General features: G+C 36.4%; 1 protein-coding gene across 4 annotated transcripts in view; it reads right to left on the minus strand.

The window, feature by feature from the left end:
- Positions 1-27,957, minus strand: part of USP47 (ubiquitin specific peptidase 47) — a 123,407-nt gene that overhangs the window by 71,782 nt on the left and 23,668 nt on the right. For 2 of the 4 annotated variants that reach the window (XM_030831406.2, XM_060303500.1), the window contains 2 exons: positions 4,161-4,364; positions 483-596 (listed from right to left, as the gene is read on the minus strand). In XM_030831406.2, the coding sequence (XP_030687266.1) occupies positions 483-596; positions 4,161-4,364 (318 nt within the window). Of the gene's footprint in view, positions 1-482; positions 597-4,160; positions 4,365-10,344; positions 10,405-27,957 lie in introns of all 4 variants that reach the window. The other 2 variants (XM_070046142.1, XM_030831405.2) reach the window with 2 other exon arrangements.

A 27,957-nucleotide genomic window follows, 5' to 3' on the forward strand; every position in this document is an offset into this window, starting at 1 on the left:
GAAATATGAATTGCAGCAAACACTAAAAGAACAGAAATAAAGCATAGAATTTACAAACTAGTCATTCCAAAAAAAAATGGGGGGTGGGGGACGGGGAGTGAGAGCAAAACCAGCAGAGTAGATAATTCTGGGGGTCTGTTCCTCTACCAGAAAACCTGGGCAAAACTGCCGAAGATTTACACCAACCAAGCAAATGCTTAACCAAACAAAAGGCCACTGAAACACAGTAGGAGATCCTAGACCCATCCCCATCCCTGTTCTAGTGGTGATTCTCAGTGTGGCAAGAGACTATATACACAAAGTGCTATGGATGCCCAGTGTAACCACGTTAACATACATACAAGCCAACAGAAAACAGAAAAATAATTTATTATACATAAATTGCAAAACACATCTCTCCTCCTTCCTTTGGAAAACTGCTTCCCAAGTAGTAGGTGACAGTGCACAAAAATTATGACTATAGGGCTTTCTAAAGCGTTTACCAGCAGTATTTGAGGCTGTTCACCATCTTTATCTGTCAAATGCAGAAAGTTCTTCTTTCCTGGCTCAAAATTAGCATCAAGAAGAGACTTGTCACTGGTATGATCCAGTGGAGCCTACAGGCATAAAATAAGATATCTCAGATTATGAGAAACATTAATTATAATAATAAAACAAGTAATATGTAAATAGACACATATCTACAATTATTGGGCTTAAACAGTATTTTTTTAAATGAAGATTCTGAGAAATTCTGTTAATCTAGGCTTGGAATTAACTCATCTATTCAGGAACTGGGATGGCTAAGCCCAGTGACAGGGCATATACTGACAGGTATCCCAGCTGTTCACATTTCCCAACATCTAAAAAACTGAAGTACTACACAAAAAAGTATTGTAAACATTTGTTTTGATGTTCTCTAAAATGTATGCAATATAGTATTCAATGGGTTTTCATGAAAATTAACTAAAGATTATTTTATATCACTAAAAACTGTAAAAACATGTTTTGATATAAGAATATAATGAGAATTCCCACATAAGGAAACACACTAAGCAACCCAACCCAAACAATTATGTAACATTGAAAAATGGGTACCTTCAGAAAGACCCTCGAAGGAAAAGCCTGTCCTAGTAAATGATACCTATTTCAAGTCCACTGTCAGGATTCAGAGGATCCCAGGGTGATAGAAGTGATCACTCCTTTGAAAACTAAACATCTAACATGTTTAGTCTTCACCTAACTCTTTTATCTGGTAGGCAATTTAAACCCTGGCTGTCATTCTGATACATTCCAGTTGGTGGATGAGAGACAGAGCTCTGCATGCTCCAAGCCATACTCACCCAACATTCCAGGCCACTGTTGAGAAAAATGAGGGATGGGATGAATGCCCTATTCTTTTGTTTTAAAACTATTTTGTTCATTAAGAAATGTTTTTAATGTTTCAAAGACACGAGGAATATCTCCTTAGAAGGACTTACTTTATGGAGATGCCTTTCTTACAAAATGAATGTTATACAGAAGCACAGGTATTAAGGACAAAAAAATTAACTATAAGAGATTCTGCCACTTGCTATTTGTGTGACTCTGCGCAAGTTACTTCACTTCCCCATGACTCAGTTTTTTCACCTATGAGGCTGGGATAGCACTTACCTCATAGTGTGGTTAAAAGGATTAAATGAGGTTATATTTGTATAAAGTCTAGTATCAGAACAATACTAGCTACACAGTAAGCACAAAATAAGTGTTAATAAAATAAACATATCATCTCACTTTGGATCACATCTAGAAATCCATGAGAAAAACAGGACAGAGAACCAGAAGCTAAGAGAAGCCACTTGAAAGGAAGAAAGGTATCTTTGGGTCCCTTATATTCTCTGGCAGGAACCAGATCTCTCAGCGTCTCTCAGGCATAAAAGATCAGATGATACAGCTAGAACACATAGGGGTTTTACCTCAATAAATGTGTCTCTGTGTGTATGAGATGGTGAGTAGATAAATGAATCAGGTTTTCAAAGAAGCATACATGCAGCATTGTACAGTAAGCAGGTAAGAGTATACTCATAGAAATGTACGGTAGGCATATTAAGACACAAAAATTAAGTACTTAAGAACAGTCACAGCTGAAGAAAGAAAAATACTTAATCCTGGCACAGTGCTATAGCAGATGTTAATTTAACAAACACTTTTTGAGTGCCTAGGGATAGTATCTTTGGAGGATACAAAACTAATACTATGAGGTCCTAGACATCAAAATATATTCTATCAAGTGGAAAGACACAAATGAATAACAACTATGATAAAAAGACTATAAGTGGCATAGCAGAATAAAAAGTGCAATAGGAGAACAAAGAGAAAGATTACTTTTAAAGTGGCATGAAGAAACATCAAGTAAGGCTTCTTAAAAGTAAGAGATAAACAGGACTTGGGCAGACAGTATAGAACTATCCTTTAAATCGAAAAAGAGGCAACACTAGAAGTTATACAGTAATGTAAAAGAGAATATTCAAAGTTTCAGATTAAATATCATTTCTCTTTGTATAACTTGTTGGACTACCAATTTTACTGCCCAATTTCAGAGGGGGAAAGTTGGCTAATTTAAAACACTAGGGTTTTTTTTTTTTTGTAAGTAGACTTTTAAAAAATTTTTTATTTTATATTATAGTTAATTTACAATGTTGGTTAGTTTCAGGTGTACAACAAAGTGATTCGATTATACATATGTTGTACATATAGCTATTCGTTTTCAGATTCTTTTCCCATTTAAAAACACTAGTTCTACATTTTAAAAAATCATAAATATATTATGGAATAGAAGGCAAAATATCATCAATTTTAAAGGCAAATCAAGCAACACCCAACATCTTTTATTCTTCTGCAGAGCCAATTAAAACTATGCCCTCCAAATACCATCAGGATACACATTCATTTGCCTTTAAAGGTATTTTCCTGGAAAACTTAAGAGCAGCAATGGTATAGGACAGGAAGAGGTAACATAAGCAAAAACACGGCGATAGAGAAGTATGAAATTTTGTGTTAAGAAAATAAATTAGTCCAATATCTGAGAGCTAAGATTAGATTTAAAGGACCAATTGTCTTGAATGCTAACTTAGGGAATACGACTTTTTTTTTTTTTTTTTTTTGCAGTACGTGGGCCTCTCACTGTTGTGGCCTCTCCCGTTGAGCACAGGCTCCGGACGCGCAGGCTCAGCGGCCATGGCTCACGGGCCCAGCCGCTCCATAGCGTGTGGGATCTTCCTAAACCGGGGCACGAACCCGTGTCCCCTGCATCGGCAGGCGGACTGTCAACCACTGTGCCACCAGGGAAGCCCGGGAATATGACTTTTAATCAGGGCAGTGAGCAGTCATTAAAGATTTCTAAACTGGAAGGTGACAGGAGTACTATGATTTAAGATGACTGAAGATAATTCTAGCAATCGTATGCAGGGTGAATTTGGACTGAGAGGAAAGAAAAAAGACTATTTAGAATACTATTCTAAAATACAGATGAGATCCAACTCAACATTCCCCTTTGTCACTCTCCCACGCAAAACTGGTCAGTGCCTCCTCTTTGCACTTACAGCAAACTAATAAATGATACTTAATAATACTTAAAACATCTTAGTGTAATTATTTTTTGATATACCTGTCTCTAAAACTTTACTGTGAGGTCTTTGAAGTTGAAGTCATGATACCACCAACCCTCCTGTTCAGGTGTTTACCACTCTATCTGGTGCATAATCTCTGTTAATATTGGAGTGTAAGTCCTTCTATTACTTTTTTCTTTCTATATACATTTTCTCTTCTTTTCCAAAAATTAGATTATAAAATACATATGATTTTATATCCTGCTTTTTTCACTTAAATATTTAAAATGAATATCCCATTCAGTAAATGTTGGAAAATTTTCCATAGATGACACAATATTATGATAATCATCTTACATGAATAAAAAAACTAATGAAATGACATTGTGCAAACTTTAAGATAATCAAATGCTGACTCTAGAATGAAAGTAAAGTGATGAAGAGGATCCAAATATCGAGTTGCACAGACTCTATAGTCCTGCTTACAATATTAAGAAGGGTTCCAGGATTTAGTATACTATTAAAAACAACAACAATAATGACTATAATATTATTAGCAGCTTAAGAGAAGATGCTTTCAGTTTAGAGTTTTACCATATCAGCAGAATTGATTCCATTCCCCCACACCAAATCAAAGGTTCCATTTATGTAGCCTACTTTGTTGGCCACATCTTCAAAGAGCTTTCTGAGAGGTGTAGAAGCTGGTAAATTTAAAGTGATCCGTTCATTCACTGTCTTTGAATTAGTAGTATCTTGTATTATACATAAGACTCTTGGTTCTTCAGCAGCATTTTCTACCTGAAATTTAAAAAAATATACTATTTATCTTTAAAAATATATATATAATTATGTTTTCTATGATTAAATGAAAAAAATGCCCACAAAATACTATTTTCTCTGTGTGAATACTACTGTTTTATGGCTGAAATATATTCTAATGGATATGTCAAACATATAAAGCACCATATATGTTTGTTTTGGAAAAACTGGGGTATATTTAAGAATCAACCATTGCTCTTGTGGGTATTTGCTTTCACCTTTTAAGGCTGTAAATCAATGATCAACAAGCCCATGAAGACAAGTTTACTTAAGCAATTTTCAGTTGAAAATAACAAAATCTGATCCTTAAAAATGTGTCACTACTATGCTAGCACAGTCCAATCAAGCATTTCTGGGTTTCCTGATGAAACAGAAAGAGAGCTGTGTAGAAATGCAATGAGGATTGTATAAGATTGCAAAATCCATAACTAAAGTATAAAAGCAATCAGGCATCCTGACCTTTACTTTGTTGTACCCACAGACCAAAAGTCCAAAAGCCCCATTTATCAGTGTGTTAGGAGCTGACAAGCTTACCCAAATAGATCAGCCAGCAGAGGGGTAAAGGAAAGCAAGGAAAAAATACTTTTCAATTACCAACGTAGAGGGGAGTTAGGGTCACAAATTTTTTCATTCTTTTTTATCTAGTATATAAATCAGAGAAAAAATTTTTAAAGGAGACTTTCTCAAAGAAGCTATGCCTTCTCTCAAGCTGTTGAAGGACACGACTCTTCCACAGCAGTAGTGGGCTACATCAGGCACTTTGGTGAAAGAAGTTCTTTCCCTCCTCCTGTAATGCCCAACTCAATTAATGGTACCATCATCTACCAGCTGCTGAAACCAGAGAGGAGCACCTTCCTCATTTCTTCCCTCTTCTTCAACTCACATAATCACCAAATTCTACCATTTCTATCATCTGAATATATCTTGAACTATTCCTTTCCTCTTTAATCCTGCCTGCAGCAATGAGAATCTTATCTTAAAATCGTGGCAATAGCTTCTTCCAATCTCATCTTCCTTCAATCCAGAACAGTATTTTAATATGCAAATCTGATCATGTAAATCTCTTGCTTTCCCTCAAAGTCTAGGGCAGCAGTCATTATCTGAGGGACCTCTCGCTATCCCCATAAAAGGCTTTGCACAAATATGAACTGTACAAACTGGTACTGTATACAAGAATGTATTTCTCACCTTTTTTTATAAAAAACACAATAATATTAACCTCAATCTTTTGTTACTTCTATATTATCCATTTTTAAATAAGAACAGTTATTATCATTGACTTGTATTGAAGACAGGACCACCACAAGGTATTTTTGTTTGTTTGGCAGGGTAATACAATTATAATTTGTTTCTGCCATATATAATTTTGGGTTTGTAAGAGATTACTTAAACTAAGGTTAATCCAATTAGTTTAAAACAGAAATAAGTTGCTATAAAAGAAGTATAATGTTTAAGATTGGCTAGCACTATATTTCAGACAAGTCAAAATATTTAATTACCAATAATAACCCATTTAAAAACAAAAGAATACATTTTTTATAAAATAAACAGGATAACAAAGAACAAAAAAGCCTTCAGCTATAAGCTTAAGGTGTTATATTAACACTTGTAATAGATGGTTTTACACATTTTAATTTCAAACTGAGAAACATAAAGTGGACCCTTTTTAACTCTGGTTCACAATAAAGGAACGAGAAACTCTAAATCAATTTCAACTACAAAAGATCCGCTTTTACACTTTCAACAGTATATTTCAGAGGCAGACTCGAGTTTTCCAGGTGAAAAGCACTACAGCTGCCAGATTTTAAAGCTTCAGATAAGCTGAAGTTGACGGTCCAAGCAAGAGAACTCTACCTAAGAATTCAGAAATCAGAAGTGCTGACATTACAGTATACATAAGAATGATGATATGGTAACATATGGCCATCAGCAGTTCCTGGTTCTTTCCTTAAATAAGTGAGTGCAAGGTACAGGCACTCCAGCCTCCTCTCCTTCCACACCCAGATGTGGGTAATATTACCCCAATGGAATCTCATCTGAAGGCTAAATGTACTCTTGTAAACACAAAATTTAATCTTATGTATGCCTTTTGTTCTTTTAATGACAATAGCTTTCTTTTCTGTGCATTGCACATAAGTAATTTTGTTCCTTTTTTTGAAATAGGAAGAGTATAGGGACTTCCCTGGCAGTCCAGTGGTTAAGACTCTGCACTTCCAATGCAGGGGTGTGGGTTCAATCCCTGGTCAGGGAACTAAGATCTCACATGCCACGCAGCGCAGCCAAAAAAAACAAAATAGGAAGAGTATAAAGGAAAAAGTGGAAATCATTTGTAATTCATAACACAGAGATAACTATTACATTTTGGTCTATATTCTTCCAAATATTTTTCCTACACAAGCACAAACAGACATATACATGCACACTTTTTAAACACAAACATTCAGTTAGATATACATGCTGTTTTGAAACTTTTTTTTTTTTTTTTGCGGTACACAGGCCTCTCACTATTGTGGTCTCTCCTGTTGTGGAGCACAGGCTCCGGAAGCACTGGCTCAGTGGCCATGGCTCACAGGCCCAGCCGCTCCGCGGCATGTGGGATCCTCCCGGACCGGGGCACGAACCCATGTCCCCTGCATCAGCAGGCGGACTCTCAACCACTGCGCCACCAGGGAAGCCCTGAAACCCCTTTCTTTACTTATAAATATATCATGTAACCTTTCCTTGTCAAACTTTTTCTAACTCATCATTTTAACAACTGAATAATATTTTATTACATGGATTAATAATAATTTGTTCCATCAATTTAATTTTACTGACTCTTGAGCTAGACTTTATTACACTTTAGAAATAATTTTGTGATGAATGCCTACATAAAACTTTGTGCAGTCCTCTGTTTGTTCTTAAGATTCCTATAAGAATTTCTGGGCCAATCACATATTACTCTTGAATTCAATTCTAGGATAATTTAAACAAACGAAAAACTCTGACCTTTAAAGTTCTAAGCTAGCCACGTGTAAATCTTATTACTTTATCCTCAACCTCCAGGGCCCATTTTTCAGTCCTAATTTAATCTATTACATAGCCATCATCCATAGATTACATCTGAATTTTTGTTATCGTGATTGCCCACACTAATTACACTGAGGCAAAATCTCTTCCCTCCCCCTGCCTCCCAATTTGGGAACTAATTAGAAAAAACTGTTTTTTTCCAATTTTAAGATTTCATCAATAAAGTTGTACCAATCTTTTTATTATAGCTTTTCAAGAGAAAAAGAAATTCTACAATATTATACTAAGCATACAGATTTCCACAATACTTAAATGTAAAAAAGTATTTCTTAGAACTGGGAAAATAGGGGTGTCCTCTTTCTTCTTAATTTCTTTGGAGTTCTACCCCTGATTGGTCCTACTTATGCCCAAAGCAAAAAAATCACCATCTTGAGGTAAATTACAGATGGCTAAAAATTCTTTGCCACTCTTCTTCTTTTTTCTCTTCCCATGAATCTGGGCTGGCCTTGTGGCCAACTAGGACCAACAGAATGTGACAGAAGTGATACTGTGTGATTTAAAGCAGGAAACTTCTGCCTTTGCAGCTCTTGGAATGTTCCTCTTATATGCCAGCCAGGCAAAAGAAATCCATTTATCCTGGGACCACCATGCTGTGTTAAAACCCTAACAATCCACCCAGAGAGAAAGTGGCCACTTAGTGGAGCACTGGGGTGCCTGATAAGAAAAGCCTTCTTGGACCTTCCATCCAAAGCCAGTCACCAGCCAGTGCAGCCAAGTAATGATCCGAGATGATGCCATGTGAAGCAGAAAAACTGACTGGCTAAGCCTTTGCCCAAATCCCATCCCACAGAATTGTGAGCAAATAAACTAGTTGTTTTAAGCCACTAAGTTTTGGCGTAGGCTGTTCCACAGTAATAGATAACAGAAACACACCTAAATAAATTTAAGCACATGCAAGTGCTAGTTGGGAAGAATGTGGTGGTGGTGGTATTAGTGATGGTGGTTGGTGGCGGGGGTTCCATTTAAGCACTACACCCAACATTAAGGTAAAGCATCTGAAGACACATCATAATTTAGGGAAGCGAGCACAATTTCTGAGTCAGTAAAAGTTCTATAATGAATAGGAGAAAACAGGTAAGAAAAAACAAATGCAAAGTTTTAGAAAAGCCTAAAGCATGTCCCACTTGGGAAAACATTTCATCTGTATTAGGTGAGCTATTAGAAGGGCACAAAGTTCCCTACACAGAAAATCTGGCCAATTACAAAAAAGGTACAAAGTATAAAATTAAAACTACTTATTTGGTGGGCAACTCATAGCAATATTACACTTGTGAGAAAAAGGGTAAAGTCAACAGCAGTTACATTAACACTATATGCTAAGAGAGTATTGTCTTTGTGCTCTATGCAGAAACAAAGCCAGATTTCCAAGCAAAGTCTGAAAAAAGAATCCTTGAAAAAACAAAACAAACAAAAATGATAGTCTTATTTACAAAAGGTAAAACATACTGGGATAAAAACACTGAAAACAGATTTCTTCCAAAGGAAGAAACATCTATAGGAACATCTAGAAGTGGTCAACACAGATGGTTCTGTCTAAGGAGTCTCAGGGCCTCTCAAGTTATCTTGTCTCCTATTCTTGGCATTCCAAACAGTTCTAAGTTCAAATCTGAGTTCTCTGAAGTTAACATCATAATTTTTGTTTCATAATAAAATACTTCGTGTTTCTTATTAAAAAAACACAAAACAAGGTGTATAATTAATGCATATATTTAGAATGGCATTAGCATGCAGAAAACAATATCAAACACAATTCAAAGTTAACAAGATTAAGATTTTTCTAAGAAAAAAATTAATATGAATAATTTAAAAACATTACAAAGGGACCTCTTTACCTCTAAATTTTATAGTCAACCCATTTTCTCTCAAGACTTTCTTCCTTTCAGTGTTATTACAAATGATAATACTATGGTTGCAAACTTAAAAATGCACGCACACGCGCGTGCACACACACACACACACACACACACACACACACACAGAGTCCATTTTATCTACTACTTGATAAAGAAACTGCTATGAGCTTATAAGCGCTAGAGCATTACCCTTCTGGGTATCCACAGCTCACGGCTAATATACTGCCACAGACTAAAAAAAAAAAATTGATGGTATAAATATTTTTGCTCACTGAAGTTTATTAAATTTATCAGCCTCATTCAGACTGTGCATTTTTACTTAAACAAGTAACAAGTAGTGCTGGGAGTCTTAACTTACATGAGAAAAAGATTATTTTATTTTTAAGATCCTCCCTCCACTCCACTCCAACTCCCCCAGCAAACCCTAAAATATTACATGATATTTTTCTACGTGGCCTCTTGCCAGAGATCACTTGAAGAGGACAGAAGAGATTAAATAAAGAACCTTGAACTTAGAGCTAAAGGGACCTGAGGAAAGTGAGATATTAAGTAAAGGTTAGAATGGGATGCTACATCACAGGACTGTTTAGGTTTGTAGTGCATACAGGCTGTCAGGAAGGTAACAGTTCTATTTAATTCTTCAAATAAGATGTCTGGGTTTTGACTCTGTAAATTATTAACTTAATCCCAGCACTATTAATATTTCAGAAAATAAATACATCCGTAAAAAACAGACAACTATTATACCCAAAAGTCAAAACTAAACGTTCTATAGTTTTTGTATCAGTTTTCCACCTCATTCACTTGTTAAAGACAAGGTACTATCAGACATACATTCATTTAAGGTGACTTTCTTATTATTAAAATCAGGTAAAATAAATAAATAAACAAAATGAAAAATAAATAAAATCAGGTAGAAATAAAATAGCCAAACAAGCATAAAACTTAAGACATGCCTTGTTATTAAATAAAAATACTAACATGCTGTTACTTGCTCTGCTGATTATCACACTAATGCAATTACATCAGCAGTCTACCTGTAAAAATTTCTTCTTCATTTCATCAAAGATATTTTGTCTGCATCTCCAAAACACATCCTATGGTGTGTAAGAACAAAATGAATTACAAATTATTTCTTTAAAATAAAGAGGTAAGACAGTGAAATGAGAACAATTAACCTAAAAACATTTTTGCAACAAAATATGTATGAATTAAAGTATTACTATATCATCTAAGATTTCATTCATAAATTACATTTGTAGTTTTAATCTTAGGCCTCAATTACTCTTTTTTTTTAAATAAATGTATTGAGGGCTTCCCTGGTGGCACAGTGGTTGAGAATCCGCCTGCTGATGCAGGGGACACGGGTTCATGCCCTGGTCCGGGAAGATACCACATGCTGCGGAGCGGCTAGGCCCGTGAGCCACGGCCGCTGAGCCTGCGCGTCCAGAGCCTGTGCTCCGCAACGGAAGAGGCCAAAACAGTGAGAGGCCCGCGTACCGCAAAAAAAAATAATAAATTTATTTATTTATTTATTTTTGACTGTGTTGGGTCTTCGTTGCTGCACACGGGCTTTCTCTAGTTGTGGCAAGTGGGGGCTACTCTTCGTTGTGGTGCGCGGGCTTCTCATTGCAGTGGCTTCTCTTGTTGGGGAGCACAGGCTCTAGGCACGTGGGCTTCAGTTGTTGTGGCACACAGGCTCAGTAGTTTTGGCGTACGGGCTTAGCTGCTCCATGGCATGTGGGATCTTCCCGGACCAGGGCTTGAACCCGTATCCCCTGCATTGGCAGGCAGATTCATTCATTCGTTCATTCATTCATTCATTCATTCATGGCTGTGTTGGGTCTTCGTTTCTGAGCGTGGGCTTTCTCTAGTTGCAGCGAGCGGGGGCCACTCTTCATTGCGGTGCGCGGGCCTCTCACTGTCATGGGCTCTCTTGTTGCGGAGCACAGGCTCCAGACACTCAGGCTCAGTAGTTGTGGCTCACGGGCCTAGTTGCTCCGCGGCATGTGGGATCTTCCCAGACCAGGGCTCGAACCCGTGTACCCTATATTGGCAGGCAGGTTCTCAACCACTGTGCCACCAGGGAAGCCCGTCAGGCAGATTCTTAACCACTGCGCCACCAGGGAAGCCCCTCAATTACTCTTGTAAGGTTACTGAAAACCTACATTATGGTGATAAAAAATAATATTAACATGGAAAACAACCACATTTTAACAAAGAGTAGGAGCTTCAGAACTGTGTATAAGTCAAATGTTCTAAGTCATATTTTGCTAGTTTTATTGAGATATAATTAACATATAATTCTGTAGCAGTTTTAAGGGCTACAACATAATGATTTGATATATGTATATACTGCAAAATGATTAATTACTACAATAAGTTTAGTTAACATCCATCATCTCACATAGTTACAACTTTTTTGTCCTTGTAATAATAACTTTTAAGTTCTATTCCCTTAGCAATTTTCAGATATACAATACAGTATTGTTAACTATAGTCATCACACTGTATATTACATTCAGAACTTATTTATCTTATAACTGGAAGTTTGTATCTTTTGACCACCTTCACCTATTTACACAACTCCCATCCCCCATCTCTGGCAACCACCCATCTGTTCTGTGTTGATAAGAGTTCAGTTTTTCAGATTCCACATATAAGTAAATCATATAGTATTTGTCTTTCTCTTTCTAAGTCACTATTTTGAGACCATTAAAGGAACTCTGCAAGGAAACCAAAAGATCCCCGATCTTGCTACCTTATGCATTTAGATTTTTCACATTATAAATACTATTAAAGTAAAGCTGCTTAACATTACCCCCTACAGCTATTTTCTTTTACTATCTCTTCCTTATTTTAAAAGCTTATTTTAGCAAATCAAGAAAATACAGAAATATATAAAAGGAAATAAGGATAACCTATAATCAAGAGATAATCTCTTGAAAAATCTTGATTTTACATCCCAAACTTCTTCTGTACAAATTTCGTTTTCCTCCACCTTCTTTAATTAATAAAAAGAACCTAACATACTGTTTTAAAAGGTGCTTTTTATCACTCATAGTAGCTTAGATACTATTCTATATCAATTAAAAAATTTTACCTCATTTGCTTTTACAATAGAAATGTATTTCTATTATAATAGTAATACATATTTTTTGACAAGCAAGTCTAAAATAACTCCTATAGCAATTATTAAAAATTTGATATACATCCTATTAGATCCCTCTCCATTTTATGCATATATTATATAAAGATTATTAACCAAAAAAGATCATTCCGAACACCATCGTTTGAATTCTGCTCCTTTTCCCTCAACACTCACTCATCTTTCTGGGTCAAAACATTTAGTTTAAAAACTGCAGTGTTCCATTATATAGGCAAAACATAATTTATTTAACTAATCTATTAATGGGCATTTAGACACCTTCAAATTTTCACTACAGCTTTGCGTATTTGTACAATTTTTTTCCCTAAAGTTTATTTCCTAAAGAAAGAATTCTAGATCAAAGGTTATGTACTCATTTTTAGGATTTTTTTGATACCTGCTGCCAATACGCTATCTCTTCCACAAATAAGAATTAAACTACAACTATCTGTCAAACACTGTTTTAGGTGCTGAGAAAATAGCAGTGAACAAAAGCCCTTGCCCTCAAGGAGATGACACTGTACAGGGGAAATTCAAAATAAACAAATCTAAACCATCAGGTATCCACCAGCCTCAGAGTCTTTGCATTTCTGTACACTGTACCTGGGATGCTCTTCCTTCAGATATCCTTTCTCAAGTATCATTGTGATGGCTTTAAAATGTGGCCACAAATTCTTTGACATGCCTCCCAGCAAGATTAGGAGTTTAAGTCCAGTCCCTTTTAATATGGGCCAGCCTTAGTGACTTCCTGTGACACATAACATTACTTTCAAGGCTGGGCTAGAAAACAGGAAAGGCAACACAGCTTCTTCCTGGCTTTCTTTCAGATGCTCACCCTTGGAACCTGGCCATTATGCTGTATCGGAGCCACGCAGCCACATGGAAAGGTCATGTGTATATGTTCTAGCCACAACCCAACTGAGATCCCATCTGGCAACCAGCATCAACAACCATACATGTGAGGAAGTATTCAGATGATTCCAGACCCCAGCCTTTCAGATGCCCCAACTGACGCCTAGCAGAGCAGAGCAAGCTGTCTCTCTTCAGCCTGGCCCAATTTGCACGTCCATGAGCAAAAGTCATTAAGTGTGGGTGTAGGCTATTATAAAGCAAAAAATAACCAAAATAGCTAGTTTCTCAAACTGGTCCTCTTCTCACCATTCTATTTAAAATTGCAATCCTCTTCATCTCCCTTCCTTCAGGTTTCTCCATAGTATACTTATAGCCACCTGATATATTTGTTTATATTTTACTTGTTTATTGTTAACTCCAAAAAACTTCCATTATGAGCTAAGATGAAACAGCAGACTGGATTTACCCTCTCCACCTTAAACAACTAAAAAGAAGAGATGAAATATATGAAACAATAGTTTAAAAATATTATTAAATAACAGGTAACACAGGACAGTGATCCCTGTGAAAACAAACAAAAAAGGTAAGCTACCTTCCAGGCTGCAGTGCAGGGAGAGAGAACCCAGTTAAAGTTCAGCAATCTTCCTGAGCTGAAAAGATAAGGTTAGAAGTTCAAGTGGGTCAATCCAGCTAGAATTTACAGAGAAGAATACTGAAGAGAAGAAAGATGTGCAAATAGCATGCTCCAGAGATATGTAGTGGTCCTCCCTAAGTACTCACCAGCATATGCATGTGAAGAAACTACCTGAGGCAGGGGAAAGAACCACAGGAAAGAATCCCTGGAGCTCACTTCAGTTCCCACCAGCCAAAGTGAAAAAAATTTCATAATACACGGGGCTCAGATAAGAGTACACAGAAGAGTATTGTCTCAGTAGTGGGACCAAATTAGGCCTAATCTAAAGGCTATTCTGGATCAAACTTACAACACTTTTTAAAAGCAAGCCTCAAAAGGATCAAAATGTTTACAAGTAAATTAAAACTCTGTCAGAGAACAAACCTCAAGAATATCTATGGAAATTAAAAATACCCAGCACCCATCAACATAAAATTCAGTGTTTGGCATCCAATCCAAAATAAACAGGCATGCATCAAAGTAGGAAATGATGACCCATAATGAGGAGAAAAATCAATCAATGAAAACCTACCCAGATATAACACAGATGATATAATTAATAGACAAGAATATAAAAAGTTTATAACTATATTCTACATTTTAAGAAGGTACAGGAAAGAATGCAAAGGAAATAAATGAAAGATATATTAAAGATTCAACTCAAGTGGAGACAAGGTGGCAGAGTTGAAGGACTTGAGCTCATCTCCTCTCACAAAAACACCAAAATCACAACTAACTGCTGAACAACCATTGACAAAAAAGAATGGAACCTACCAAAAAAGATATTCTACATCCAAAGACAAGAAGCCATAACGAGGCAGTATGAGGAGGGCTTTTGCGATATAATCAAATCCCATACCCACCAGGTGGGCGACCCACAAACTGAAAAATAATTATATCGCAGAGGTTCTCCTACAGGAGTGAGAGTTCTGAGCCCAGCGTCAGGCTCCCCAGCCTGGGGGTCTGGCATCAGGAGGAGGAGCCTCGAGAGCATTTGGCTTTGAAGGTCAGGGGGGCTTGAGCTGCATAGGACTGGAGGAGACAGAGACTCCACTCTTGGAGGGCACACACAAGGTTTCACATGCACTGGGACTCAGGGCAAAGCAGTGACTCCATAGGAGCCTGGGCCAGACCTAGTTGCGGGCCTTAGAGGGTCTCCTGGGGAGGCAGGGTTCAGCTGTGGCTCACTGTGGGGGCAAGGACACTGCTGGCAGAGACTCCAGAGAATACACATCTGCGTGAGCTCTTCTGGAGGTGGTCATTTTGGCACCGAGACCTGGCCCCTCCAAACAGCCTGCAGTCTCCAGTGCTGTGACGCCTCAGGCCAAACAACCAAGAAGGTGGGAACAGAGCCCCACCATCAGCAGACAGGCTGCCTAACATCTGTCCTGAGTGCACAGCTGCCTCTAAACATACCCCCTGACATGGTCCTGCCCACCAGAGGGACAAGAACCAGCTCCACTCACCAGGGGGCAGCTACAGTCCATCCCACAGGAAGTTGCACAAGCCCCTGGACCAACCTCACCCACCAAGGGGCAAACACCAGAAGCAAGTGCAACTACAAACCTGCAGCCTGAAAAACAGAGATCACAAACACAGAAAGTTAGACAAAATAAGACGGCAGAGAAATATGTTACAGGTAAAGGAACAAGATAAAACCCCAGAAGAACAACTAAGTGAAGTGGAGGTAGGCAATCAGCCTGAAAAAGAATTTAGAGTAATGACAGTAAAGATGATTCAACATCTCGGGAAAAGAATGGAGGCACAGACCGAGAAGATACAATAAATTTTTAACGAAGAGTTAGAAAATTTAAAGAACAAACAGAGATGAACCGTACAATAACTGAAATGAAAAATAAATAAGAAGGAATCAATAGCAGAATAAATGAGACAGAAGGATGAATAAGTGACCTGGAGGAGAGATTGGTGGAAATCACAGCTGTGGTGTGAATAAAGAAATAAGAATAAAGAAAAAAAAAAAGAATGAAAAGAAATGAGGACAGTCTAAGAGACATCTGGGATGACATTAAATGCATCAACATTCACATTATAGAGGTCCCAGAAGGAAAAGAGAGAGAAAGGGCCTGAAAAAATATTTGAAGAGACAATAGTCAAAAACCTCCCTACCATGGGAAAGGAACCACTCACTCAACTCCAAGAAGTGCGGACAATCCCATATAGAATAAACCCAAGGAAGAACATGCCAAGACACATATTAATCAAGTTGACAAAAATCGAAGACAAAGAGAAAAAAACATTAAAAGCAACAAGGGAAAAGCAACAAATAACATACAAGGGAATCCCCATACAGTTATCAGATGATTTTTCAGCAAAAACTCTGCAGGCCAGAAGGGAGTGGCATGATATATTTAAAATGATGAAAGGGAAAAACCCACAACCAAGAATACTCTACCCAGCAAAGCTCTCGTTCAAATTTGATGGAAAAATCAGGCAAGCAAAAGCTAAGAGAATTCAGCACCACCACACCAGCTTTACAACAAATGTTAAAGGAACTTCTCTAGGCATAAAAGAAAAGGTCACAACTAGAAAAACGATAATTACAAATGGGAAAGCTCACTAGTAAAGGCAAACATACAGTAAAAGTAGGAAACAGTCCACACAAAAATATTATATAAAAATCAGCAATCATGAGAATACAAATGCAGGATATTGGAAATGCATTTGAAATCAAGAGACCAGCAACTTAAAACAATCTTGTATATATACATATAGAGACTGCTATATCAAAACCTGATGGTAACCGCAAACCAAAAATCTACACTAGATACACAAACTTAAAGAAAAAGTAATCCAAACACAACTCTAAAGATAGTCATCAAATCACAAGTGAACAAAAGAGGAATGAAAAAAAAAGAGCTACAAAAACAAATCCTAAATAATTTTTTTTAATTGCAAGAAGAACATACATATTGATAACTACCTTAAATGTAAATGGATTAAATGCTCCAACCAAAAGACACTGATAGGTGAATGGATACAAAAACAAGACCCATGTACATGCTGTCTACAAGAGACTCACTTCAGTTCTAGGGACACATATAGAATGAAAGTGAAGGAATGGAAAAGGTTATCCTATGCAAACGGAAATCAAAAGAAAGCTGAAGTAGCAATATTCATATCAGACAAAACAGACTATAAAATAAAGACTGTTACGGGACTTTCCTGGTGGCACAGTGGTTAAGAATCTGCCTGCCAATCTAGGGGACATGGGTTCAATTCCTGGTCTGGAAAGACCCCACATGTTGAGAAGCAACTAAGCATATGCACCAAAACTACTGAGCCTGTGCTCTAGAGCCCACGAGCCACAACTACTAAGCCCGCAAACCACAACAACTGAAGCTCATTGCCCTAGAGCCCATGCGCCACAGCTACTGAGCCCACATGCTGCAACTACTGAAGCCTGTGCGCCTAGAGCCCATGCTCTGCAACAAGAGAAGCCACTGCAATGAGAAGCCTACGCACCGTGATGAAGAGTAGCCCCCTCTCGCCACAACTAGAGAAAGCCCATGCACAGAAACAAAGACCCAACACAGCCAAAAATAAAAATTTTTAAAAAACTGTTACAATAAAACTAAACGTGTACAAAAAAAATAATTTAAAAAATTTTAAAAAATGGAATAAAATAAAATAAAGACAGTTACAAGAGAAATAGAAGGACACTACATAATGATCAGGGATCAACCCAAGAAGATATAACAATCATAAATATCTATGCTCTCAACATAGGAGTGCCTCAATATATAAAGCAAATGTTAACAACCAAAAAAGGAGAAATTGACAGTAACACAATAATAATGGGGGACTTTAACACTGCTACTTACATCAATGGACAGATCATCCAGACAGAAAATCAATATGGAAACACAGGCCTTAAATGACACATTAGACCAGATGGACTTAATTGATATTTATAGAACACTGCATCCAAAATCAGCAGAATACACATTCGTCTCAAGTGCACATGGAATATTCTCCAGGATAGATCACATGGTGGGCCACAAAGCAAACGTTGGTAAATTTAAGAAAAATGAAATCATATCAAGCACCTTTTTGGACTACAACACCAAGAGATTAGAAATCAACTATAAGAAAAAAACCTGTAAAAACACACAAACACGTGGAGGCTAAGCAATATATTACTAAACAACTAATGGATCAGTGAAGAAATCAAAGAAGAAACCAAAAAATACCTAGACACAAATGAAAATGAAATCACAACAATCCAAAAGCTTTGGGACACAGCAAAAGTAGTTTTAAGAGGGAAGTGTATAGCAATACAATTTTACCTCAGGAAACAAAAAAAATCTTAAATAAACAGCCTAAACTTACACCTAAAGCAACTAGAAAAAGAAGAACAAAATCCAAAGTTAGTAGAAGGAAAGAAATCATAAAGATCAGATCAGAAATAAATGAAATAGAGATGAAGAAAACAATAGAAAAGATCAATGAAACTAAAAGCTGATTCTTCGAAAAGATAAACAAAATGGATAAACTGTTAGCCAGACTCACCAAGAAAAAAATGGAGAGGGCTCAAATCAATAAAATTAGAAATGAAAAGTTCCAACTGACACCACAGAAATACAAAGGATCATAAGAGACTACTACAAGCAAATATATGCCAATAAAATGGATAACCTGGAAGAAATGGACAAATTCTTAGAAAGGTACAACCTTCCAAACCTGAACTAGGAAGAAATAGAAAATATGAACAGACCGATCACAACTACTGAAATTGAAATTGTGATTAAAGAACTTCGAACAAACAAGAGTCCAGGACCAGATGGCTTCACAGGGGAATTCTGAACATTTAGGGAAGACTTAACACCTACTCTTCTAAAGCAAACAGTATGATACACCACATTAACAAATTGAAGAATAAAAACCATATGATCATTTCAATAGATGCAGAAAAAGCTTTGACAAAATTCAACACCCATTTATGATAAACACTCTCCAGAAAGTGGGCATGGAGGGAACCTACCTCAACATAATAAAGGCCATATATGACAAACCCACAGCTAACATACTCAATGGTGAAAAGCTGAAAGCATTTCCTCTAAGGTCAGGAATAAGACAAGGATGTCCACTCTCATCACTTTTATTCAACATAGTTTTAGAAGTCCTGGCAATGGCATGGCAATCAAAGAATAAAAATAAATAAAGGAATCCAAATTGGAAAAAAAGAAGTTAAACGGTCACTGTTTCCAAATGACATGATACTATACATAGAAAATCCTAAAGATGCTAACAGAAAACTACTAGAGCTCATCAATCAATTCAGAAAGTTGCAGGATAAAAAATTAATACATAGATCTCTCTTGCATTTCTATACACTAACAATGAAAGATCAGAAAGAGAAACTAAGGAAACATTCTCATTTGCCATTGTAAAGAATAAAATACCTAGGAATAAACCTACCTAAGGAGATAAAAGACCTGTACTCTGAAAACTATAAGATGCTGAAGAAAAAAAATTAAAGATGACACAAACAGATGGAGAGATATATCATGTTCCTGAATGGAAGAATCAATCAAAATGACTACACTATCCGAGGCAATCTACAGACTCAAAGCAATTCCTATCAAATTACCAATGGCATTTTTCACAGAACTAGAGAAAAAAAAAAATTTTAATTTGTATGGAAACACAAAAGACCCTGAATAGCCAAAGTAATCCTGAGAAAGAAAAATGGAGCCGGAGGAGTCAGGCTCCCTGACTTCAGACTATACTACAAAGCTACAGTAATCAAAACAGTATGGCACTGGCACAAAAAAAGAAATGTAGATTAATGGAACAGGATAGAAAGGCCAGAGATAAACCCACGCACCTATGGTCCACTAAACTATGACAAAGGAGGCAAGAATATACAATGGAGAAAATACAGTCTCTTCAATAAGTAGTACTGGGAAAACTGGATAGCTACATGTAAAAGAATGAAGTTAGAACATTGTCCAACACCATACACAAAAATAAACTCAAAATGAATTAAAGGCCTAAATGTAAGACCAGATTCTATAAAACTCTTAGAGGAAAACACAGGCAAAACACTCTTTGACATAAATTGCAGCAAGATCTTTTTCAATTCACCTCCTAGAGGAATGGAAATAAAAACAAAAACAAATGGGACCTAATTAAACTGAAAAGCTTTTGCACATCAAAGGAAACCATAAACAAAATGAAAAGACAACCCACAGAATGGGAGAAAATATTTGCAAATGGTGTGACTGACAAGGGATTAATCTCCAAAACATACAAACAGCTCATGCAGCTCAATATCAAAAAAACAAACAATCCAATCAAAAAATGGCCATAAGATCTAAATAGACATTTCTCTAAAGACGACATATAGATGGCCAAAAAGCACATGAAAAGATGTTCAACATTGCTAATTATTAGAGAAATGCAAATCAAAACTACAATGAGGTATCACCTCACACTGGTCAGAATGGTCATCATCAAAAATTCTACAAACAATAAATGCTGGAGAGAATGTGGAGAAAAGGAAATCCTCCTACACTGTTGGTGGGAATGTAAATTGGTACAACCACTATGGAGAACAGTATGGAGGTTCCTTAAGAAATTGAAAACAGAACTACCATATAATGCAGCAATCCCACTCCTGGGCATCTATCTTGAGAAAACCATAATTCCAAAAAATACATGCTCCCCAATGTTCATTGCAGCACTGTTTACAACAGTCAAGACACGGAAGCAACGTAAAGGTCCATCAATGAATGGATAAAGAAGATGTGGTAGATACACACGATGGAATATTAGTCAGCCATAAAAAAGAATGAAGTAATGCCATTTGCAGCAACATAGATGGATCTAGAGATTATCATACTAAGTGAAGTAAGTCAGACAGAGAAAGACATCACTTATAGCTGGAATCTACAAAAATGATACAAATGAACTTATTTACAAAATAGACTCACAGGGCTTCCCTGGTGGCACAGTGGTTGAGAGTCTGCCTGCCGATGCAGGCGACACGGGTTCGTGCCCCGGTCCAGGAGGATCCCACATGCCACGGAGTGGCTGGGCCCATGAGCCATGGCCGCTGAGCCTGTGCGTCCGGAGCCTGTGCTCCGCAACGGGAGAGGCCACAACAGTGAGAGGCCCGCATACCGCAAAAAAAAAAAAAAAAAAAAAGACTCACAGACTTGGAAGATAAATTTATGTTTACCAAAGGGGAAAGGGGGTGGGGAGGGATAAATTAGGAGTCTGGGCTTAACATATACACACTACCATATATAAAATAGGTAACCAACAAGGACCTACTGTATAGTGCAGGGAACTCTACTCAATGTTCTATAACAACCTATATGGGGAAAAAATCTGAAAAAGAATGGATATATGTATATGTATAACTGAACCACTCTGCTCTACACCTGAAACTAACATAACATTGTAAATCAGCTATACCCAAAATAAAAATTCAATTATAAAAAAGCATGACTTGAACATTAAATGCTATGAAAGAAAAGATTAATAAACTCAATTATAGAAAAAGGAAATTTAAAAAAGAATCCAACTCAAATTTCTAAAGATGAAAAGTACAATGTCTGAGACGAAACATAGAATGGATGGGGTTAACAGATTAGGTACCACTGAACAAAAGATTATATAAACCACTTAAAGACACAGCAATAGAAACTATCACAAATGAGACAAAGAGAGGAAAAAACCATACATACACACACACAGAGAACAGAAAAGTGGGACAACTTTCTTATCAGAAACCAAGGAGGCCAGAAGGAAGTTGCACAATATTTTTCAGGTGCTCACAGAAAATAACTGTTAACCCAAGAGCCCTTAACCAGAAAAATGTCCTTTAAGAATGACCCAGAAATTGCTTCTGTAACCAAGCAGAATTCAAGACATGCTCAGATAAAAGAAAGCTAAAAGAATTTGTCTCCAGTAGAAATACCCTAAAGGAATGGCTAAAGGAAGTTCTCTAAACAAAAAAGGAAATGATTAAAGGGGAACCTTAGAACATCAGGAAAGAAAAAAGAACACAGTTAGCAAAATATGGCTAAATAGAATACATTTTCCTTCTCCTCTTCAGTTTTTATTATATGTTTGACAGTTGAAGCACAAGTTAAGAGACTGCTTGATGTGGTTATAAATGTATGTAGAGAAAGTATTTAATTCAATTATATTGTAGACAGGGGAGGGTAACAAGACATAAAGGGAGGTAATGTTTCTACATTTCAATTAAACTGATAAAATAATGACACCAGTAGACTGTGATAAACTTGTATATACACAGAAGAACCACTAAAAAAGCTATTACAAGAGGATATGATCAAAATCAGTATGGAAAAATCAAAATGAAATTTTAAAAAATATTCAAATAACACAAAGGAAGGCAAGTGAAAGATAACAGCAAAATGAAAAACAGAAAACAAAATAAAATGGGAGGTTTATGCTAACATGTTAATGATTACATTAAATATAAATGACCTAATCACACCAATTAAAAGAGAGTTAGGAGGGTAAATTAAAACTATATGCTGTCGGGCTTCCCTGGTGGCGCAGTGGTTGAGAGTCTGCCTGCCGATGCAGGGGACACGGGTTCGTGCCCCAGTCCGGGAAGATCCCACATGCCACGGAGCGGCTGGGCCCGTGAGCCATGGCCGCTGAGCCTGCGCTCCACAGCGGGAAAGGCCACAACAGTGAGAGGCCCGCATACCACAAAAAAAAAAAAAAAAAAAAAACTATATGCTGTCTCGAAGAAACTCAGACACACACACCTACACACACAAAGATGTACATAGATAATACATACTATGTCAAATACATGATATACATAAAACACTTTAAAATAAATTTACATATAAGATATATATTTCATGTAAAATATTTAGTATGAAAGTAAAAAAGGGAAAAAATGTACCATGCAAACATCAATCAAAGAAAGCAAGAGTTAATTTTAAAAATTAATATCAGTTAAAGTAGACTTCAGAACAAAGAAAATTATCAGAGATAGAGAGAAACATATAATGATAAAAGGGCCCATCCACTAAGAAGGCATAGCAATCCTAAATTTGTATGAACCAAACAGCTGCAAAATTTGTGAAGCCAGAACCAGTAAAACTAAAATAATAAAATAACTCTACAATAATTAGGAGACTCCAACAACTCTCTCAACAATTGCTACAACAACTAAACAGAAAATAAGCAAGGACACAGAAAAAAACCAACAATACCATCAACCAACAGAACCTAATTAACATTTGTAAAGGGACAGAATATACATTCTGTCCAGATGCACTTGGAACATATTCCAAGACAGGCCATATCCCAGGTCATAAAACAAATTTTAACACATTTAGAAGAACTACAATCAAATAGAGTATATTCTCTGCTCATAATAGGACAACAGAAGATCTAAATAAATAAAGCAACAAAATGTATTCTTACACTGTAAGACTCAACATAGTAAAGATGTCAATTCTTCCCAAACAAAAATACAGTTTTTAAAGCAAGTCCTATCAAAATCCCAGCAAGTTTTTTTGAAGATATAGACAAGAATATACTGAAACTTATATGGAAAGGCAAAGGAACTAGAATAACTAAAAAGATAAAGTGAGAGGACTCTGTCTACTCAATTTCAAGACTTATCATACAGCTAGAGTAATCAAGACTGTGTGGTATTGGTAGAGGAATAGACATAGAGATCAATGGAATACAATAGAGAGCCACACAGATATGCCCAACTGATTTCTGACTAGGTGTAAAAGCAACTCAATGGAGGAAAGAGTGTCTTTTCAACAAATGGTACTGGAATAATTGGACATCCATGGGCAAAAAAATATAATAATAATCCTGGACCTAAGTCTCTCACCTTATACAAAAAGTAACTAAATATAGATCATGAACTTAAATGAAAAATGTAAACCTATAAAACTTTTAGAAAAAAAACATAGGAAAAAATCTTCTAGAGCTAAGAATAGGCAGAGTTCTCAGACCTGACACCAAAAGCATGATTTACAAACAGAAAAATTGATAAACTGGATGTAATCAAAACTGAAATATCTATTTTGCAAAGACCCTGTTAAGAAAGAAAAGACAGGGAATTCCCTGGCGGTCCAGTGGTTAGGACTCAGCACTCTCACTGCCAAGGGCCGAGGTTCAATCCCTGCTCAGGGAACTAAAAATCCCACACACACACAAAAAAAGAATGAAAAGACAAGCTCCTGACTGGGAGAAAATATTTCAAACGACATAATTGACAAAGGACTAGTATCTAGACTATACTGTAAAGAACTCTGAACACCTAACAATAAAAAAGCAACAATATAATTAGAGCACAGGCAAAAATCATGAGATACATTTCAATGAAGAAAACAGATGACAAGTAAGCACACAAAAAGATGGTCAACATCATTAGCCATTAGATAAATACAAATTAAACCACAATGAGATATGACCACACACCTATCAGAATGGCTAAAATTAAAAATAGTGGCAACACCAAATGCTGACAAGGATGCAGAAAAATTGGATCTCTCATAATTTCCTGCTGGGAAGTAAAATGGTACAGCTACTCTAGAAAACCATTTGGTAATTTCTGAAAAAACTAAATATGCAACTACCATACAACCCAGCAACTGTACTATTCAACAGTTATCACAGAGAAATGAAGAATTATGTTCACACAAAAACCTATACATGAATTTTATAGCAGCTTTACTCATAATATCCAAAAACCGTAAATAATCTAGATGTCCTTCAACAGCTGAATGGAAACAAACTGTGGTACATCCATACCAAGGACATTAATAAGCAAAGGAACAAACTGTTGATACATGGGACACCCAGAGAAGCCTCCAGAGAATTATATATTAAGTATAAAAGGCCAAGTCCAAAAGGTTGCATACAGTAAGATTCCATTTATACAACATTTTTGAAATGACCAAATATAGAAATGGAAAACAGCTAAGAGATTGCCAGGAATCAAAGAGGGGCTGGGAGTGGGAGGGAAGTGAGTGTAGTTATAAAAGGGCAACATGACAGATCCTTGTGGAGATGAAAATGTTCTGTATCTTGACTGTATCAATGCCAATACCTTTATTGTTATATTGCACTATAGTTTACATGATGTTGCCATTAGGGGGAACTGGATACAGAGTACATGATACCTCTTTTTTATTTCTCAGAACTACAGATGAAACTATAACTAACTCAAAATTAAAAGTTTAATTTAAAAATAATACATCTGCCTATCCTGCTACTCTTCCACCTCTCTTCTCCTAGAGACTAAAAGATGATTGCCTGTTTTAAACCTTGGAGTGAAGTGGGGGTGGTACTCCTGAGGACATGTAGTCACAGACTGGCCCTCATGTTGATTTGCAGCCCCAATTCACACTATCTGTGTGGTATTTAAAAAAACCCACAAGTTAAGAATTACTTTGAAAATGGTTCCACAACAGTAGTACTCCCAGATACATGGCAGAAACAATCACAATTTTCTTCTGAAAGAAGCCATCTGTATTCCAAAGCTCATATAATTTCCATAAAAATTATTTTCACAATTACAAGACATATGAACAGCTCAAAATTGTTTTTTAATCACTAAATACATAAGAAAAAAGGCACCATGAGTGAGAGTCAGCAAAGAATAAAACATAGCAGATGACATACAATAAAAGTTTCAACATTGAAACTATTGGCAACATTATAAAAGAAAAATGCTTCAAGAAATAAAAAAGAACTTTGAATTCATGAGTAGACGTTGGCAATCAGCAGGCTTTTAAAAGTAACAAACAGAATTCCTAGAAAAGGATATAATAATAAAAGTAAAAATCACAAAGTTTAAATGTATTTAAAATATTGAAGAATTAATGAATCTCATATGATAGAACTAAAATTTTCTAAACTTTTAGTGACAGAACAACGTAAAACATTAGAGTAAAAGAGGCATGAAGGATACAGTAAAAAGGATACATCCAGGTGAAGGGAGAGAGAATGGAAGTTGAGAAAATTTAAATACATGATGAACTTCAACAACCAATGGAGGATACCAAATCAGATTCAAGAAACCCAACAAATTTCAAGCAAAGTAAATACAGAGTTTACATGCAGGCAGGGAGAAATGAGAGATTACCTTTAAATAAACTAAAACAATTAGATTTTCAGTTGATTTCTCAACAGCAAAAATGGAAGCCAGAAGACTGAAGCATACCCTTAATCTTCTAAATAATAGTAACTGGTAGCCCAGAATGCTATATACAGCAAAAATGTCTTTTAGGAATACAAAACCAAAGATTTTTATGACCAGTAGATCCTCATTAAAGAAACCCTTAAAAAGGTATTTTTCTTCTTTACCAGTTTTTATGCTTCGGCACTCAGTGTTTTTTTTGTCTAAGAATCTTTTCTAAGGTCTAAAATCCCAGTCAACATCTGTCTATAACCACATAAGAGACTCCAAGTGAGAACCACTCGTTTGAGGCAGGTCAATTCTTAGACCTATGAGAGACTTGTATCCTCATCATCACAAAAGACTACAAAAGCTTGAGGCATCATATGCTCTTAGAACTTCATTGAAAGTTCATGATGAAAGAGAGGATGTTTCCTCTTCTGTCTTCCTGTTTATATTACGGAAAATTATATTTCACAGTAACCTTTCAAAAAAATGTATCATGGGCAGAAGGAAAAGTAATCCTAGAGAGTAAGAGATGAATTCTGATCTAGCCTGACAACAGTGAGACATACCTGATTTCTACTAAACAACTATTATGGTGCCATAATCATGTCACCAGGAGGACAACTTTCTAGAAAAACCACCACCAAGCTCAATGCACATGCAATGTCTAAACAAAGTGCTTATATGGGATTGGCCAAAAAGTTTGTTCGGGTGTTTCCCAAATGAACTTTTCTGGCCAATCCAATATATTGTCAGCTAATCATAGGCATGGAGAAAAAGACTGTTCATGGATTTCAGCTTTGAAAAACCATATTCCCTCTCTTGAGTCTTGTGTCACTTCCTCACTCCCATGTCTCTGTACTAGATCTAGTTCCCTCTTTGGTAGTAACATTTTTACTCAGTGTTTAAATTCTGGTCCCAAAGTAGTTATTTTGTCTTTGACAAAGGAGTGGGATACAAGAATAAATAAATAGCTGCAAAAATTAACTCTAAATGGATCAAAGATCTAAAAGCAAAAGCTAAAATTATAAACTATTAGAAGAAAACATAGGAGAAAAGCTTCATGACATTGGATTTCACAATGGTTCTTAGATATGATACCAAAAGCAGAGACAATAACAACAGAATACATAAATTGGATTTCATTAAAATTCAAATGCTTGTGCACCAAAGGACAAGAGAGCAGAAAGGCAACCCATGGAATGGGAGGTAATACCTGCAAATCATGTATCTGTTAAGGTATTAATATCCAGAATATATAAAGAATTCTAACAACCCCAAAACAACAACAAATACCCCAAAACCCTGGTTAAAAAATAGGCAAAGAACTTGAATAGACATTTCTCCAAAGAAGATATACAAAGAGCCAACAAGCATATCACCAATCATTAGGAAAATACAAATAAAAAATACAAGATAACCACTTCACACCCATTAGAATGGCTATTACCAAACAAAACCAAAAACCGGTAACAAGCAAACAAAACTCCCACTAATGCGTTGGAGGGTGTGGAGAAACTGAAGCCCTTGTGCACTGCTGATGGGAATGTGAAATGGTGCTTCCACTGGAAAACAGTATACGTTTTAGCAGGATAGCAACACTATTCACAATAGCCAAAAAATAGAAACAACCCAAATGTCTATTGACGCATGACATTATAAACAAAATGTGGGCATAAACATACAATGGAGTATCATTCAGCCTTAAAAAGGAATGAAATTCTGGTATATGCTATAACATGGATGGATCTTGAAGACACTATGGTAAGAGAAAGAAACCAGACACAAAGGACAAATATTGTATGATT

The sequence above is a fragment of the Globicephala melas genome, chromosome 8 (assembly GCF_963455315.2).
Source record: "Globicephala melas chromosome 8, mGloMel1.2, whole genome shotgun sequence".
Classification (NCBI taxonomy): Eukaryota; Metazoa; Chordata; class Mammalia; order Artiodactyla; family Delphinidae; genus Globicephala; species Globicephala melas.